The sequence below is a fragment of the Stegodyphus dumicola genome, chromosome 5 (genome assembly GCF_044657685.1).
Source record: "Stegodyphus dumicola isolate Sdum_Otavi_A_Nest chromosome 5, ASM4465768v1".
Taxonomy (NCBI): Eukaryota; Metazoa; Arthropoda; class Arachnida; order Araneae; family Eresidae; genus Stegodyphus; species Stegodyphus dumicola.
Window position 1 is genome coordinate 208,156,126 of NC_140772.1, and position 18,709 is coordinate 208,174,834.

At 29.8% G+C, this 18,709-nt stretch overlaps 1 protein-coding gene across 2 annotated transcripts in view; it reads right to left on the bottom strand.

The window, feature by feature from the left end:
- Window positions 1–1,526: 1,526 nt before the first annotated feature.
- Window positions 1,527–18,709, bottom strand: part of LOC118185055 (lysosomal alpha-glucosidase-like) — a 72,400-nt gene continuing 55,217 nt past the window's right edge. Inside the window, exons 15-19 of one of the 2 annotated variants that reach the window (XM_035354846.2) lie at window positions 15,248–15,336; window positions 12,722–12,771; window positions 6,949–7,086; window positions 4,052–4,192; window positions 1,527–2,085 (exon numbers count right to left, since the gene is read on the bottom strand). In XM_035354846.2, coding sequence (XP_035210737.1) covers window positions 2,020–2,085; window positions 4,052–4,192; window positions 6,949–7,086; window positions 12,722–12,771; window positions 15,248–15,336 — 484 coding nt within the window. In that variant the 3' untranslated portion in view covers window positions 1,527–2,019. Of the gene's footprint in view, window positions 2,086–4,051; window positions 4,193–6,948; window positions 7,087–12,721; window positions 12,772–15,247; window positions 15,337–18,709 lie in introns of those variants that run through there. The other variant, XM_035354847.2, reaches the window with a different exon arrangement.

An 18,709-nucleotide genomic window follows, 5' to 3' on the forward strand; every position in this document is an offset into this window, starting at 1 on the left:
ACTATGGACTTTAATTTTTTATTTTTCGTATAAAAAATTAAAGTCCATAGTGATCACAGTTGCTTACAAAAGATATTAAATATAATGCTTTGCATATATGCAATATAAAAAAAATTGCAGAGAAAATACGATTATAGCTTATTGAAAAAGGTAAGTAGGACAAACAATTTTCAGGCATTTGGGTAAAAAATATTTATTAAATTTTACAAGATAAAAAAACTGATGAAAAAATTAACAATTTTTAAAAAGATTTATTTGTAGAAAAATTCTCAATTTAGTTTACAAAAAAATCCCAAATAATTGATTCATGAGTAATCATTCCATGGTATTTGAATTAAAAAAATTAGCTTGAAAAATTCTATTTTCTTCAATTACAACCTGCCAATTAAGTTACAACTTAATGCTATCTATTGAGTAAAAATAGAGAAAGAAATAAGATGAGGATTTGAAATGCATCAGTAAGAATGGGATTAGTATTAAAATGCTTTTCATCAGCTAAAGATTTTTTTATACTATTTATCAGGGGAAAAAAATATAAAAGAATATTTAAGGGACTACCATATATTAGCAATGAAAGATGAGTTAATCTTTGTTTTTTCTGTTAGAAGATTTAAATTTTGTAATACAAAATTTTGAAGTTATCTTAATTTAGCTAATTATGTTATGTTACATTACAAGATTTATGATAAATTTTACAATTAAAAATCTGACATAAAATCTCTAAGGACTGAACCATAACTTTTCTTTAAAGAAGATAAATTAAAAGTTGACCTGAGAAATTTGGAGAAATTTTTTTCACTAATTAGGTTTACTATAAAACTGTTATTCATTTAACTGAAAAAAAATTGTTTATACTATAATATGGAATTTTTTATGAAAAAGAGAAACTGTGTTCTAGAAAGGTTGTTTCTAGAAAGATTGACAATACGAACTAAACTTGAGTCTGATTTCAGGACGTTCAATGTCACAATTTAACTTATTGCTCTTTATGTCATCAAAATACAGTTAATTCTTCTAACACTATTTTCCTGCAACAACTTGACAGTGTTATTAACTATTCAGTATAATCAGAAGTACATTGATTCAAATTATTGTAATACAAATTTAAAAAATAAAGATTTTTAAAATGGGGGCATAATATTACAAAATATGGGTTGTTATATACATAAAAAGTGAGAAAATGTGTTTTTTTTTTTAATATTATACTTAAATTCCATGCACCAAAAACTATGTAATTTTTCTTAAATTCCTTTTTTATTAACTCAAGAATCAATTTTTTATTAAATTAAGAATTTTAGAAATTTAAGAATGTGAATTTAGTAATTTTTTAAATATATTTTTTTTAAATTCCATCTTGTAGAAAAGTTTAAATGCGATTTTTAAAATATTGTTACATACAGAAAAGAAATGGAAAAAAAAAAAAAATAGGAAAATATGTTTCTCTTTAATGAACTTTTCCATAAAATGCATTTTCTTCAATGGTGGTGATTTGCAATAATAGTTTTGTGAAATAATTATTTACTTCATTCAAAACAATAAAATTTTATTCTAAAATTTCAGATAATACTACTACAAAGAGAATATTCATCCATAAAATTATAATAGTTAAAAAATTTGCATTTAATTAACCTCAATTAATTTTTCTCAATATTAATAGCTATAAAATTTGAGATAACAATACTTAAATAATCCTATAATACTATAATAAAGTATGATATACGTCATTTGAATTTTAAAATGGAAAATAACTATGTTCATAAAATAGATCGAACAAATTTAACACAAGTTTAACAATTTTTTACAAATTTAACATAAATATATGAACATTAAAGAAGAAGGAATCTTATCTGCAAACGAAAAGTTCAAACACACAAAAATATCTTATCAAGGCACTTTAAGTATTGATAAATAGATTTACAGAAGTACTCACAAAGTATGTTTATAATAAAGGAACTTCATTATAAAATACATTTTCTCATTATTTCATTCTATCAAGAAAAGTCGATAATTTTCACATTACTAACTCCACACTATCACAAATGATTTCAGCAAACTGAAGTTTGTAAAGGAGATGAACAAAAAGCCCTGAAACGAAACATAAAATGCTTTGTAAAAAGTAAAATCATGTATACATAGCAGGTAACACCTGTAACTAACACTATCATTACAGAATGAAAGAATTAGTTATTAATATGGAAAATATCAGGATTTATTTGATATATGACTTACAATAGCAATGTTTTTGAAATGGTGGTAATAGGTTTTATTTCTTTTAGTATTGACTCTAAGCAATTTTATTTAGAAAGTTTCTTAACATTAGGCAGAAAATTTTATGAAAAACGTTAACAAATTTGAGAATCAGCTACAAAACAGAAGTTGATCTGCATCTAATAATTCCATTTAGGGAAACATACCCTTCATACCTACACACACTTCACCCGGTTCCTCAAAAATATTTATTAAAAATAGAAGTAATAATCCAAAAAGGAACCACCTTTCCCATAAAAATGTGGAGCCTACTCTCGCCCCCTCCCCCCCCCAAAAAAAAAAATTCAACAAGGATAATGAAACAAAATTTACATTCATTTTTATGGAACTCTCACATCTGTACTTTTGAAAGTGTTCTCATAATAGAAAATTTCTGAAGATGTCGGAAAGTTCAAAAATACTCAAATACTGCTGATAATGTTGATATGAAACTACACATATTTACTACATAATTAAATAATTACATACAAATTTATGATATATAAGCAAAATAAAAATTAATAACAAGTATAAATAATGGCAAATAAGACAAAAATGGGGGTGACAAATCAAAATTCATACACAACAAAAATTTGCTAAAATTGTATTAAGAATCCATGCAGTGTGAGAAGAAAAAAGAATGGATAAAACGATCGAAGGAAAAGATAAAAACACGAAATATTTAAAAAACTGACAAGCAGAAAATTTAATAAAAGGAAGTTTAAACAAAAAATTCCAAAAACTGTGAACATAATAAAAGCCTAAAGGGAAAGGATTAAAAGATTAACAGAAAAGGAAATAAAACAACTTATCTAAATTGTGGGTCAAATTTCTCAGCCAACTGTCTTATTTTTAATTTTTTTTAGATTAGATGGGAATTTTAAAAATCATTTCTAAGTCACTGTTTTTCCTCAGTGCTTTCTCGTGATCTGTTTACTGTAAACAAATTGAAATGTAAGCTAAATAATGCTTTTTGGATAAATAATTTAAAATTAACGAAAAAATTCAGTTCAAAGAAATCTACAGCATTCTGTGTAAACAGAGACATAAAGGTCAATTTCTCTTCAAAAATCTTTCCTGAGGGTTCCCTGCCCATTGGCAGATAACTAAATAATCCATTATAACTGTCAAATCAGCAGTAAAACAAAGTCCACATAAAAATGAAGATGGAATATTTTAAAATATAAACAATTAAAAAATAGTAAAAAAAATTATAATATTCATTATCATTTGCAAAACAGTTGAGTTCATTTATAATACTATATACACTATATACCAGATATATAGGTTTACAGATATATATACTATTACATATTATATATAATAGTAAATAAGTTAGTTAAATTAAGAACTTTGCAAGAAATTGCATAAATGTGGCACTTATTTACAAATATATGGCATACTTATTTATAAATTGCATACTTGTTTACTATTATATATATATATATATATATAATACTATATACCAGAGGTATACTGCTATCCATCTTCAATATTGTGCTTAATCATAAGGAATTAATTTTATGTCTTCTATGAGTAATAAACAGATATTTAAATTGCATTAATATAAATTTAAGAAACAGAATATTTAAAATTTCTTTATGAAGAGTTATTTTTGCATTATTAATATGAAAATATTTTTTATTAAAATTAAAATCTGGATTTTCAAGACTTTAACTACATAAGTTAGATTTTTTGTCTCTCTGTTACAGAAAACTCAATAAGACTTGATTATGTTTGCATACTATAAAACAAGCACACATCAAGAACTAGGTAAAAAATAAAACAGAAATAATTTACTTACTTCTGGTTTATAAAACATAAACTGGCATTTCCAGTTATCTAGAACAGTTACATTAGCAAATTCCTCTTGTTCAGAATGTTCAGGATTTTGCGCCAAAAATCTTCCATAATTATTACTATTATTCAAACTGTTCGAATTATTCTGAAATGAATGAACAAAATTTAAGATTATTTTAAAATTAAAAGGAAAATATTTGACAGTTTCAGTATCTCAATAATATCTTCCTATAACAAACTAGCTTGAATATTTTACCAGTAATGAACTGATATTGCAAAAATGATTTCTTCTTTTTTTGAAAAAAAAAAAAAAAAAAAAAAAAAAAAAAGCGAGAGAGAGATAGATCAACCAATAACTTATGGGGCTGAGAGATAATTACAATAATAACCTTTCTTTTTATAAAAGCTAGATTAAATAACTAATGGAACTAGCTGACAATTACAATTTAACACAACCCTCTAAAGTTAAAAATTTAAATTAACAAGGATACATTTAAAGTATCATTATAAAAGTGTCATTTGTTAGCTGTAAATTTCCTTCTGTGTTTTTACCCATGTGTACTAACTATACAAGCTAATTTCCCTAAGAAGGTCCTCAATGAAAACATCTCTTTTTCCCAAGTTTAGCTGCATTTGACCAAACAAACAATATCTGAAAATTGCTGGCTACAGCTTAGGCTGCGAATAAAAATAATTCTGCTTCTCTCTTCTTCTTCTAAGTTTGAAATATTATGCAGCCAAAAATGGACATGAAAAACTCTTCTCTAAGGAAAAGAAGAAAATTTTAATTAATTGATCACCATCGCTTTACATATCCAGAGGTATACTGTTCTACATTCAAAGGATATTTTTATAATATTTGTGTCTGATTGCTTGCATTTTATTTATTGTCATTTTTGTAATGTTATACATTGATTTCATTTACTTATTTAGCACAGTAATTTTATGTTATAGTTCATGTATGCTTTGATTAATTATGAATTTCTGTTAACTGATTTTTATATGTGTTTGATTCACATATTATTTTGTAGAATTTTGAATTCTGAATCAGCTAATTTTGGGTTTGTATGAACAACTAAAATAGAATCAGAGATATATACGTAGTCCCTGATTGGGCATTGGACACACTTTGTGATTTTTTGCCATTGCATATTTAACAGAAGTTGGGAAAACATAAATTTCTTGCTAATTAAAAACTTCTTTTTAAATATTCAAAATTGTACAGTTTATTCTTAAAAGTTCTTTTTTATGTATTTAAATTAAATCTTAATAAATTTTTAAAAGCTTCATTCATAACAACATTCAAAAATTGCTTCAAGATTTATAAAACTTTCTGACTATTCTTTGAGTGAAATATCAGTCACATTATAGAATAACAAGCTTGCCATGCCAGCTTATGAACACAGAAGACAATTCAAATTCAGGTTTGACTATGTCATTTCACTCGCTAGAAGTGTTACTCTCACTCTGTTCTATATATTACCTTTCAACAAAAATAACTTTATTCAGCATTCTTCTGTTCTATATATTACCTTTCAACAAAAATAACTTTATTCAGCATTCTTGATAGGAATTCTAAAAACTACAAGACTCTAAAAAGCTATTAAGATATTTAAAGTAATTTCAGAAAATAGGCAAAAAAGGGAATTAAAAACATTATTTCTATGGCCTATATTGTTTAAATGCAGGAAGGTAATATTCTATCAGTTATATGGCCCATTTAGATAAATATATTATCCTATAAAGAATAATATAAATTGGAAATGTTAAAATAATCACTGTTTAAATAGGCATAACAAATTAATGTTTTTTGATGACTAAGAAAATTTTTGACCCTGAAAGTTATGTTCTGTTTAATAGATAGCTTTACGCATATTTTTAATTACATCTCCTGTTTGGCATTAAATTTGATTCTATTATTTATTGTTGTATATTTCAACATTATTCTTCATTAAATGAAATAATTATTATACTTATGTTTTTTACTTAGGAACGAGACTTGTACAACTACAAATATCAATAAATACATTTTACCATTTACAGTCATATTTTTATCTCAGATATTTATATATTTTTGGTTAGAATAATTTTCTACTCATTATGCCCTAATTCAATAAACTTGTATAAAATAAAACTGAATAAACAATCTGCCTTTTTAGATCTGTGTATTCCAAAATGAGCCTTATTCTTCAGAATGGAAAATTACAATTTCTGATTTTTTTATTATGTAATATCTTTTTGAAGTATTCTCCAATACATAATTGGGATAATTTTGCAATGAATTGTAATAAAAAAAAGTGCATTGAAAAAAGCTCTTATCCTTAATCTAAGCTTTCTGTATAAGCGAAGTTAAAACTTGTTAAAACAGTGGTGTAATTATTAAAATTATAGAAGCTATGAAAAAATAATAAATTAATCACACTTATTTATTGTTTCAAACAGAACTTGTCAAGTATTTAAAACATTAAACCAGGTTGATTAATGAGTGCTGAATAACATGTTTCATTCCTCTCGACACTGCAAGACTCTAAACCATTGCAAATTAATTTCCTTTTCGAAAAACTATTCCTCAGGTAGTCTTGCATTCTTGAAGACATGTTATCCCCACTCTTTGAATTAAATTACTGTAAAAATAAAAAACCTTATAAAAGTAAAAATGTGTAAAATAAAATTAAAACATGAAAATTACAAAAATATAGTAAATTGAAAGAAAAACAAGTAGTACTTACTGCACATGAAAACACTGAAAATGTTATTTATACAAGTTATGAAACATTTATGGGTAGTCAAACTTGCAATTAAAAAAGGGCTGTCTCATAAACTTGAAGTCCTATCTAATTTAACTTTTTTACTTGTGATAAAGCAAATTTGAATTAATAAAAAAATAGAAAATATACTTACTAAAATATCTCTAGATATGCATTCCACGCCATTAACAGTAACCTTCTCAAGGGAAAAATCTATTCCAGTAATCTGAATTTGACCCAATACCATTCCAGTTTCATATCCTTTCTTTACCACAGTACTATTAAATCCATTCTGTATGAAAATAATTATAAACAATTTAATAATAAATTATAATACAAAATCAGAAAAAATTCAGATTATAGTTTTCCAAATTATTATTTCAAAAACAATTTAAGTCAACTAACATACCTGAAAATATACTTTCCTTGGCATAAGACAGATATTATATAGTCAGTAAAAACACTGCGTTATATGCATTTTAATATTTCACAGATTTATGATCAAAAACATTTTCATGATGTGATATAATACATACATTTGGTTGAGTTTTTAGAATTACCGTTTATACTGAAAGGCCATTAATGATCATTTGGCAGTTTATTTCCCATCAGCATAAGTTTATCTTTGGTTTGAAAGTCTTCAATTTATATCAGTTTTATTGTAATATCAATGGCAGATACTCACTTGCATTGTTTTCTGAAACATGTAGAAATAACATCATAACTTAATAAACAATTTTCTCAATCTTATTAACTATTTTTATGATATCACTATCATTAAATAATAAACTATTCCTGTAGTTCTTTAGATTGGATTTCTTAACCATTTTCACCATTCTCAAATGAGAAACAATATAATGGATTCTTCTTTAATCCTTTCAATGATCAGTAAAGATTCTAGGAATTGAATCAAGGAAATTATTTTTCTTCGCAGTCTCTGATGTCGTTATACATATTTCAATGTTAATACAGTCAAAAGTCGTTAATCCGGACTCGTCGGGACTTCGGCGATTCCGGATTATCGATTTTTCCGGATTATAGATCATCAGAATATTTATTTGTTTACTTTATAAAACATTTCTTTCAATGTACGTTGTTTAAGTTGCTTCGTTTTTTATGTGATAATACATTTTCTTTAATTCTATAAACAGACATAATTTCTTGTTCAGTTACAAAGTTCCGCTGTTCAAGTCCTATAATTGCTGTGTCTACCGACTAATTTGTCAATCGAAATTTTTTCGTTTTCAATAACCTCTGTCACTTTCTTCGCTATCGGAAGCGAATTATAATGACGAGGCATTTGATTTAAATCATATCAAAGACAGAGTACATCGAGAGGAAATACCACATTTAGTAAGCAATTATAAGCCAAATAAAATAAAAACATCTGCCCTTAAGATAAGGATAGTGTTGACAGATCAACTTTCAATTCATTGCGGTCCGCGTCGTTAAAGATAAACAAAGTTTAGATAAACAAACGTTAAAATTTAGATAAGCAAAGGATATGCGTTTATCCATTTTTTGCAGCAATTCCACTTTTTGTTTAATGGACTCCGAAACATACTTTCGCTTTGTATATCCTTTACATATTAGTAAATATATATCGAAAATTCTATTTGAAATAATCGAAAGTTCAAGCTTACTTTTATAAAATTGCTCAAACAGTCTGCAAAAAATAATAAGCCGGATCCAATTCGAAGATTAAGGAACAACGCAATCTGCAACATTAACTGAAATAGATAATTAGATAATTTTAGCTTAGCTTATCCCGTCTGTTATACATTAAACGCGCATTCGTAAACGTATTTTGCGCGTACGCAAATTTGCAGCCGTAAAGGTCTTACGCGCATGCGTCAACGCGACGCATGCGCAGAAAGTTTGTAGCTTTGAGGTCCGGATTATACATCATTCCGGATTATGGATGTCCGAATCAACGACTTTTGACTGCATTTACTTCCTGAATCAAGAACTTATTTTGAATAACTTATAACACTAATTTATTTATAGTCATCGTTATTTTAGATAAATCCACTATCTAGATACAACAGGATTGATGGAATGATGACAAGGAAAAATTATATCCAACAGATAATTAATAATGAAAGTAGTAAGTCATAGAGCAAATGAATATTTTTCTTCTATTTCTCCATGGTATTATTCAGATCATTTAAAAACTCTCTATAAATTGCTCTTACCATTTAAGTTTTCTTATTAATACTATTTTGGACCATCTGAAAGTCAATTGATTTTTATGTTTTTAATATAGAGACATCCATAAATTTCTAATTATGCATGGTTTTTCAAATCTTCCATATATGGATATAGCCAAAAAGACAATCACTCATTTTAGCAACTGACAATTTCTTTAAACTGCAAACAGGGCCAAGCAGACAATAAGCAAAACTTTTGAAAACCAATTATGAGCATGCTTTTGATCTTAAATTTTCATCATTCTACTACACAATGTCCCTAGAAAAGAGCTGTTTCATAGAGCCATTGTCAGTGTTTTCTAGTATTATATTTTCTAATGATCTTTCTTAATTTTGTGAATTAATTTTTAAAAATGTCTTTACCCATTCATTATGTTTGTTTTCTCACAAGATAACTGGAAAAAATAATGAAATGAGAATATTTTATGCAGAAGAAACCAGTCATTAAAAGCTATTAATATCTGTATAATTTCCATAGTTTTTCTCCTTGATATTTACGTTGCTACAGTAAGTGTTTTCCTATTTTCCCATTTTCATATCCTTTTACAATGAGTATTTTCATTTGATCTTATTTATGACTTGTTAAAAAGTTAGCAATATATTTTCATCATTTTGTGAAATAAAAGGATATAGCAATAGTGTAAATTATAATTTCGGTGGTATATAAACCAAATTCCTTATGTTACTTTTATTCAAAATTTTAAAATTTATACATCATTAAATCTTCACTAAACCTTCTTAGTTTTTCACGTTCAAGAATACTAAAATACTTTACTAAATGATGTATGTTATTGATGCATAATTAATATTACATTATATGTATTATGACTACATTGCATGGCAGTGAAAATGAAACACCATGAATGCATGCTAAGAAACTGATGAATCAACAAAGGGAGAGACACTGCAATGAACTAAAAGTGATGTTTATTACAACATGATACACTTACAAAAAGAGTGACTCTACAGTATGCTCAATCAGTTGTAGGACCACCATTGGTGATGATACAAGCAGCAAAATATCTGGGTACAGTTGCAAAAGTCAAGTAGATTGTCTCCTGAGGGACAGATACCCATTCCCTGCTAACCATTTGCCACAGTTCATCTTCTGAGTGTGGCACAAGCCAAATGACATCCGAACATATTTCAGACGTGTTCGACAGGTGAGAAATCTAGGGAGACAGGTGTCCATGGAAGCACCCGGGTTCCTTGCACAGCCCACTAGCTGATGCACACCATGTGCAGTCTGGCTTTGTCTTGCTTGTAAATGATTTTTGACACTGCATGAAGGAAGGGTAGGGGTATTTGATGGAGCATATCTTCCATGTATCATTGGGTTGTTATACTGTTATACTGCCAACAATGCAGACTACTAGTGATCTGCTATCATAGGCGATGGAATCCCAAACCCAAACAGCATGTTTTCATGCAGTGTGGCATTCCACAATTGTGGCCGGATTGTACCTCTCACACTGTCACTATTAGATTTGTACACGGTGACTGACACTGCTAAATAAAAGTGTGACTCATCAGAAAACACCACACTCAAATGTTCACAAGGCACCACCACAAATGGAGGCAGCGACACCATTACAAATGGAGGTACCCGTACCTCAAAGGCAGCCTTCTTAAAAGATGCCATACACATAGGACAGCAGTTGACAGTTTGGCACTCCATGAAGGAAGGGTAGGATTACTTGATGGAACATGTCTTCCATGTATGGTTGGGTTGTTATAGTGCTAACAATGCAGACTGCTAGTGATCTGCTATCACAGGCAATGGAATCCCGAACCAAAACAGCATGTTTTCATGCAGTGTGATATTCCACAATTGTGGCCGGATTGTACCTCTCACAATGTCACCATTAGATTCGTATATGGTGACTGTCCCTGCTTAAATAAAAGCATGACTCATCAGGAAACACCACACTCAGAAGTTCACAAGGCTCTGTTCCAACACCATCATAAATGAAGGCACCTGTACCTCAATGGCAGCCTTCTTAACAGATGCCATACACATGGGTCAGCGGTTGACAGTAGGTGAATAATTGTTTTGGTTGTTATGGGAGCATCAAGAGTGTCCTGCACCTGCCATAATGAGGACAAATGTGGCCTGCAGGGTAACCATCGCACACCTGCGCATAGGTCGGTCTCCGCGCTGGTAGAACTGTCATCCGTTAATGCACCACATTTCTTTCTTCCAACCATCTCTACCACAGTTGGTATGCCATACAAGGGAGTAAGTGCCTTGGAAAATTATTATTCTGCCTGACAGAGGGTACATGGTGTCTACCCTGCAATTTGCATGTTCTTTGGAGCATGCAATTATGGTACAGTCAAAAGTCGTTAATTCGGACACCTATAATCCGGACCTCAAAGCTACAAACTTTCTGCGCATGCGTCGCGTTGACGCAAGCGCGTAAGACCTTTACCGTTGCGAATTTGCGTGTGCGCGTGCGCAAAATACGTTTACGAATGCGCGTTTAATGTATAACGGACGGGATAAGCGAAGCTAAAATTATCTAATTATCTATTTCAGTTAATGTTGCAGATTGCGTTGTTCCTTAATGTTCGAGTTGGATCCGGATTATTATTTTTTGCAGACTGTTAGAGTAATTTTATAAAAGTAAGCTTGAACTTTCGATTATGTCAAATAGAATTTCCGATATATATTTACTAATATGTAAAGGATATACAAAGCGAAAGTATCTTTCGGAGTCCATTAAACAAAAAATGGAATTGCTGCAAAAAATGGATAAAGGCATATTCTTTGTTTATCTAAACTTAAACGTTTGTTTATCTAAACTTTGTTTATCTTTAACGCCGCAGCGGCGTGCAATTAATTGGAAGTTGATTTGTCAGCACTATCCTTATCTTAAGAGCAGATGTTTTTATTTTATTTGGCTTATAATTGCTTACTCAATGTAGTATTTCATCTCAATGTACTCCGTCTTTGATATGATTTAAATCAAATGCCTCGTCATTAGAATTCGCTTCCGATAGTGAAGAAAGTGACATAGGTTATTGAAAACGAAAAAATTTCGATTGACAAATTAGTCGTTATTCTCGACACAGCAATTATAGGACTTGAACAGCAGAACTTCGTAACCGAACAAGAAATTATGTCTGTTTATAGAATTAAAGAGAATGCATTATCACATAAAAAACGAAGCAACTGAAACAACTTACATTGAAAGAAATGTTTAATAAAGTAAACAAATAAATATTAAGCTTTTTTTTGTAAATTTTGATACCCTTTAGATCATAATTGTTCTTTATTTCATAAATTACGGTTTCATATTTTTACTTTTATAATTTCAGCATGCCATTTTACCAGATTTAAACTGATGATCTATAATCCGGAATCGCCGAAGTCCCGACGAGTCCGGATTAACGACTTTTGACTGTATTGCATTTTCATTGCCACGTAATGTATTTAAAATTTTTTAATACATTTTGAACATTTAAAAATAAAATTTTAAATTTGATCTCATGTAGACCCATTCAATAAACAAGTACCAAACTGCAATTCAAAATAAAATAAATAGATAAATTGTCATAAGCCAAGGGAAAAAATATGAGCATTTACATATCTTTATAATGATATTACAACAGCAAATGGTGAATTAAACAGCTACTGAAACTTGTACAGCAATGAAATATAAATATTTGAATTAGATTTTATATATTATTAATGTAAAATGACTTTTAACTTACTTTATTTGTTTTAAACTGAATAAGGTTGTATTTCCCATTTTCAAATGTATCTATAAAAGGAAACAAAAAAAAAAAAAAAAAAAATATTTTAACCAAAATTCTATTTTATAAAGTGGTGTTGTATGGAAGTGAGTGCTGGACAATGAATAAAGTAGATGAGGATAGAGTAATGACATTTGAATGAAAGATTTTGAGAAGAATTTTTGGAGCAGTAAGGGAAAATGAAGTGTGGAGAATAAGAAATAATTTTGAACTACAGCAAAAATTTAGAGAACCAAACATAACGAGGTGGCTAGACAATGTGGAAAAGTAGTTAAAGAATGTTGGTGTCAATAGGTGGTGGACTGTGACATTGGATGAGTCACGATGGCAGAAGCTGACTCACTGAGCCTTAGCTGGTGGACTGACAGCATCATACAATAGTGGTGAAATATTTATTTACAGTTGTAAAGGATCAACCAGTGTGTATCATCTGCGATGAAGCTATAGCAGTCTTCAAAGAATATAGTATTTTCTGCCACTTTCACATCCAAGTATAAAAAGCAATTTATTGAGATATGAATGAAAATAAAGCAGAAAACCTTTCTAAAGAATTATTAGGTTGACAAATATGTTTTAAAAAAGTAAACAATATTAAGGAAGCAGCCACATATCCAAGTTAAATTGTAACATGCAGTAATGCTAAAAGTAATACAGCTCCCAGTGATGGGAAGTTCCTTGAACAAGGCATGCTCCAAGTTTGTGATAGGAAAGAAGATTTTGAGACTGTAAGTTTATCTTGAAATATGGTGACTTCCAGAAATGAAGCCATCGATAAAAATTTGACATCACAGTCAGTGTCAAAGATAGTCAGTTTAAATTCAGCTACATAGTTATGGATGAAAGTACTGATATAAATGATACTGCTCAACTAGCATTATTTATAAGAGGTGCTGATATGAACTTTGCATGCCTGCAGTCATTAAAAGGAAGTGCAATGGAATGAGATATTTTTGGTAAATTTCTGGAAGGGCTTTCAACTTAAAGCGTCCATAACAAACATATGTAGTAATATGACTGACGAAGTACCTAATATGACAGGAAAAAAAATCTGAATTTTATGTTTATTTCATCAAAACATCATCATCATCATTATCTTATATATGTAAACAAGTGTTCCCTACCATGAACCTTAAAAAGTATTATACCAGAAATAGATTGACAAATAAGCATTTAGTAGCATTTCTCAGAATTAGTAAACTGCAGATCAAACCCAAATTTAAGGACCTTTTAAAAATACAGTTATAGTTTCATTCATCACATTATTATTTGTATTGTAATATTTGTACACTCTTTTTAAAGTTTTAGAATAAATTACATTAGCCCGCTAAATTTTTTTATTCTGTTTTTTGGCTTGCTTTCAAAGTTTCTCTGTCACTACTCTAGATGAACTCTTGATGTTCACTGATGACCTGGAGCATGGTGCTTTCAAACAAGCACAACATTTTCAAAATGTAAGTTAATCCAAGTAACCCCCCCCCCCAATTTTTAAAAAATTAAATGAGCATATTTCTCTTCTAATCAAGTTATTTGTGTTATTGATATATCTTTGGTTAGCCATGACTTACTACTTAATGCAATACCCAGAATATACTTGTAGTACAGTATTCAGTAATCTTAAAAATATTCCTTATGGACTTGTAAAACATTTTAATCCTTAATTTAAAATAAAGATGATCTCAGAATCCCTGGAAGATCAAAATACCAGAAGAATGATAACATTATTTAAACTTAATTAATAGAAATCGCAATTCTAACATTTCATGGTCCTCTACTTACGACGTTTTAGAAATTTCCAGCAGTTTAAAAAAAAATCTGGCATTTTGTTGAGCTTTTTCAGAATGTTCTCAAGTCACCACATACAGCAATACATTGCTAAATACAGAAACTTTTACAACAATTTTAAATACTTCCACTTCTGTGTTATACATGAAAGACAATTTTGAAGGTAAGCTAATATTGGTTAATAATAATAAAAATAATTATTTAAAAAAATCAAATTTTTTAATTTAGCAGCCAAAATATTGAAAAATACTTTTTAACCACAGACTTGTATTTATGAGCTCAGTTCAAATATGAATTACTACATAAGTTTCTTTGTAATTTTTAATATGGGAACCTTTTCGATAAAGAAGTGATAAATGCTACAACAGATTTACTTTGAAGTGAAAAAAGTACAAATGCTAAATAATTGCAGTTTTTTTTAAACTTTAAAAAGTACAAATAGGTAAAACAAATATAAAAATATACATCCAGTAAAGTAGAAAAAGATTTCATAATTACACAATTATTTTTATTAGAAATGTTTCCTTCCTTCCAATAATAATTTAATAAAAAATTACAGGGGGAAATAAGGTTTACTTTTCTTTCTAAAAAAAGCTTAACTTCTATCATTATTTATCATTTCAAGAACCACTTCAGTGAAGAAATAAAGCACTATATTTAATAATAAGATAAGCCATCTTTTAAGTAATAAAAATTTGTTACCTAAAGAATCCCCATCATCCCAAAATAATTCACCAGTTGCTTGTTTGTTTTCATCCAAAAATACCAGTAGAAGAAAAGCATTTTTACGGCTGAAATTTTATCAAGTAATTACTCTACATGATATAATTTATGTAAATGCATACTCAGAAAACCATATACAAAATATTAATAATTATTGCACTATAACATAAAAGTTCAGAAACAAAATTAATTATTATTTCAAAACAAATTTGAATCAAATTAAAAATTTTGTATAAATTGCAACATATATGAAGAATTTTTATCAAGTTTTATTCAAATACATCTATGTCGTGCCAATATATATTCTTCTAAAATGTTTTATAATATTCTTGTACAAATACAAAATCTCATTCAATACCTGATTAACAATCTTTAATACTCTAGAGCAGTTGTTCCCAACCTTTATTCTTTGGTGTACCCTTTAACAACTTTTCATAATTTATGGTGCCTCTAACTTCTCCCTTCAGAACCTATGACCCTCTTCCAGTATTGACACATATATTTTAAAGTGACATCATTTTACTAAATATCATAAAAATAATAAACTGCAAAGAATAAGTCAGAAAAATCCATTGTTCTTTTTTTAAAAAAATCATAAAGTCTGAGACTTTCTCAATCTTTACTGAAAGGATCTGAAATGTAGTTGACCTTTTTACTTTGCCTGGACAATCCTGAGCTAATATCTGATTCAATACATGATTTTCAAAAATCTAGGTTTTTGAGCACAGAATCAGTTTTGACAGATGTTTTGAAAATGCTCATGGAACTGTTCAGCAATCCTGACCTGAGTTTGTTTAGTTTTGAAAAAATATCAGATAGTTAAGCAAGCCCTTGAAGCCATTCATCATTGTGAAAAACCAAGCTTAAATTAAATGTGTGGTTCTCTAAAAGCATGCATAGAAAAGATACCAAATCAGAACTATTATCAATCATCAGTTTCTGTTTTGTGCAAAGATCTAATGTTTAACTATTTATCTATTTTCACGACAACAACACTTTTTTACTTTATCTTTAAAAGTACACAAATTTAAAACAACTTTAAAAGAATATAAATTTAAGAAATCCACACTCAAACTGATTTACAAACCATAATTTAAAGAGAGCTATATAACTGACTTGATGACTCACTCAGTACCAAAAATATAGTTAGTTCCCAATCACTATGTATGATAGGTTTTCACTGAGCAGGAAAGGAAGTGATTACAAATTGTTACTGATTCTGTATAATGTAACATGAAAAGTCTGAAGAAAATGAAGTTCTGTCAGGAAGGTTCAGGGGCAAGTCTATTTAAAGTTGAAGTAAGTGGCTATCTGGCTAAACTGGTGAGATATTGCAGAGCTGGAGATGGTTTTTGTCTCTGAATTTGGCGATCATTTGTGTCTGGTCCCTGTATAACTGTAATTGGTGCAGTAATCGAATAAGTATAATTGATCCCTAAATGTAACTTTAACCATATATACTTTTCAGTAATTTTAAGAAATGGAAGGTACTGGAAATTCCTCAGTGGCCATGGAAAAGCTATGTAAGACTGGAGCTAGCATCAGTCCTTAGTTTTTAGTTCAGAGCTAATGTGGAATATTGAGAGATCTTCATGTGAGTTTCACTTTTTGGATGTGCTTTGTATAGCATTGTGCTTAATGTTATTTATAGTTTGAAGTAAGTACAAGAAGTGGCAACAATGATTGTTCTCTGTCCTTTGAGAAGAGCTGTGTGTGTACTTTTATGGAAAGTTCTAGAAATGTGAAGTGTTCCTTTTAGAAAAATAAATTTTATCAAGCTGTTTTCAGTTTCACATGTATTCAATCCATTACAAACTGTATGCATGTAACAATTTTTAGTTTCAGAACTGGGATTGAGTGCCGGTGATAACAACAATCGAAGAGCAACTAAAACAACTTTTGAGAGCCTTTGTTGCATTTAAAATAGAAATGAAAGTGAGTCATGAATCCATTAATGAAGAGATGATAAAAAGAAAGCTGTTCAAGAAAGGATAGAAGGGATCTAAGAAGAGATGAAAACTGAGCAGATACCAAATCAGAACTATGGTGCCTCTATCTAAGAAAAGATCGAAGCAGGTCAACAAGAAATGAGAAGAGAAAAGTCTGCCATAATAGAAAAGAAATTCAAGGCTATTTAAGGCAGAAATGATACATTTGAAGATAAAGTTAGAGAAATTCAAGAACACGTTTCTGTTGTCGAACAACAAACTAAAGGAAGAGATTCTGCTGCCCAATAACAAATCGAAGAAAGAGTTCCTCTGTCAAACAACAAATCAATGATATAGTATGATGGAAAGACCTCTTTGCAAGAGTATAAGACTCAATTCTCTATAGTGGCAAATGGAAATGTATGGGATTCTGAAGCTAAAGCCGGCCATCTCATCACTTTTCAGAGAGCAGACGCAGCGAATTATCCTTTAACTCTGCCCCAAAGTCAGAGGTTATGAAGCTTTATGCAACACGCTGGAGCTGTGCTGTGGCAAGTGTTTAAAAGACTACAGCAGGCTTCAGCTGAAATTGTCCCATAAGAAGCTCGTGGAAACACTCCACAAGCTTAATACTAAAAGGCTGTCTCATCTTGCCTTTTCTGTCTAATAGAAACAAAGGAAATCCTGTCCTTGCAGTACTCCAGATCTTGAAAGGGATCCTGAACGAGAAAAAAACCTTCAAATGGTGCATTTCAAGGACCCAAAAAGCACTCTAGTGTATGCCATAAAATCCAAGGCAGCCCAGAAAGCAACTCCTACAGACTGCCACCCAGCTGAAGCAGGTCATGTCCAGGAGTCAATGGATCAAGTTACTGCTCTTCTAGATGATTTAAGCAGGTAAGTCAAAGCCTTGAGGTGGAATACGAGTAGCAACAAACTGACCCTAAAGTGCTGGAACTGTAGTGGTGATGGTCACATATGAAGGAATTGCAGAACACCCCCAACACCCGAAGATGCAGGAGCTAAGACTGCACAGGGAACCTAATTAGTGGTGATCTCACATGGCAGAAGTTGCAAAATATTGAGAAGCCCCATTTTAAAGTGTTTCAGATTTCTGCAGTCAGTGGCAGCAGTATACTCGAGTTATACTTTCAAAGGAAATACAATTTTTCCTGGGACTTTAAAAATAATGAACTGCATTTTGCCCAGGGAACATAACCCAATTTGGAATCTGAGATAAATTCCACCAAATAATAGCTCAAGATGACATCACAACATCAGCAAGAACAGAATTTTTACTACCTTGATCCACAGCCGAAAACAGAAATTTCTGATATCCCAGAATGGAATATCCTAAGAACTATAAAAGTCCAAAATTAGTACTAGTACTTTCTCACTCATCGATCTATGGAGGACAGTCATTCCAGGTGAAATTCATTAGGAAAGGTGAAGTGGTTGTAGCCTGTACTAAAGTGACCTGTGTTAAATGAACTACTAGTCCACTAATGAATTA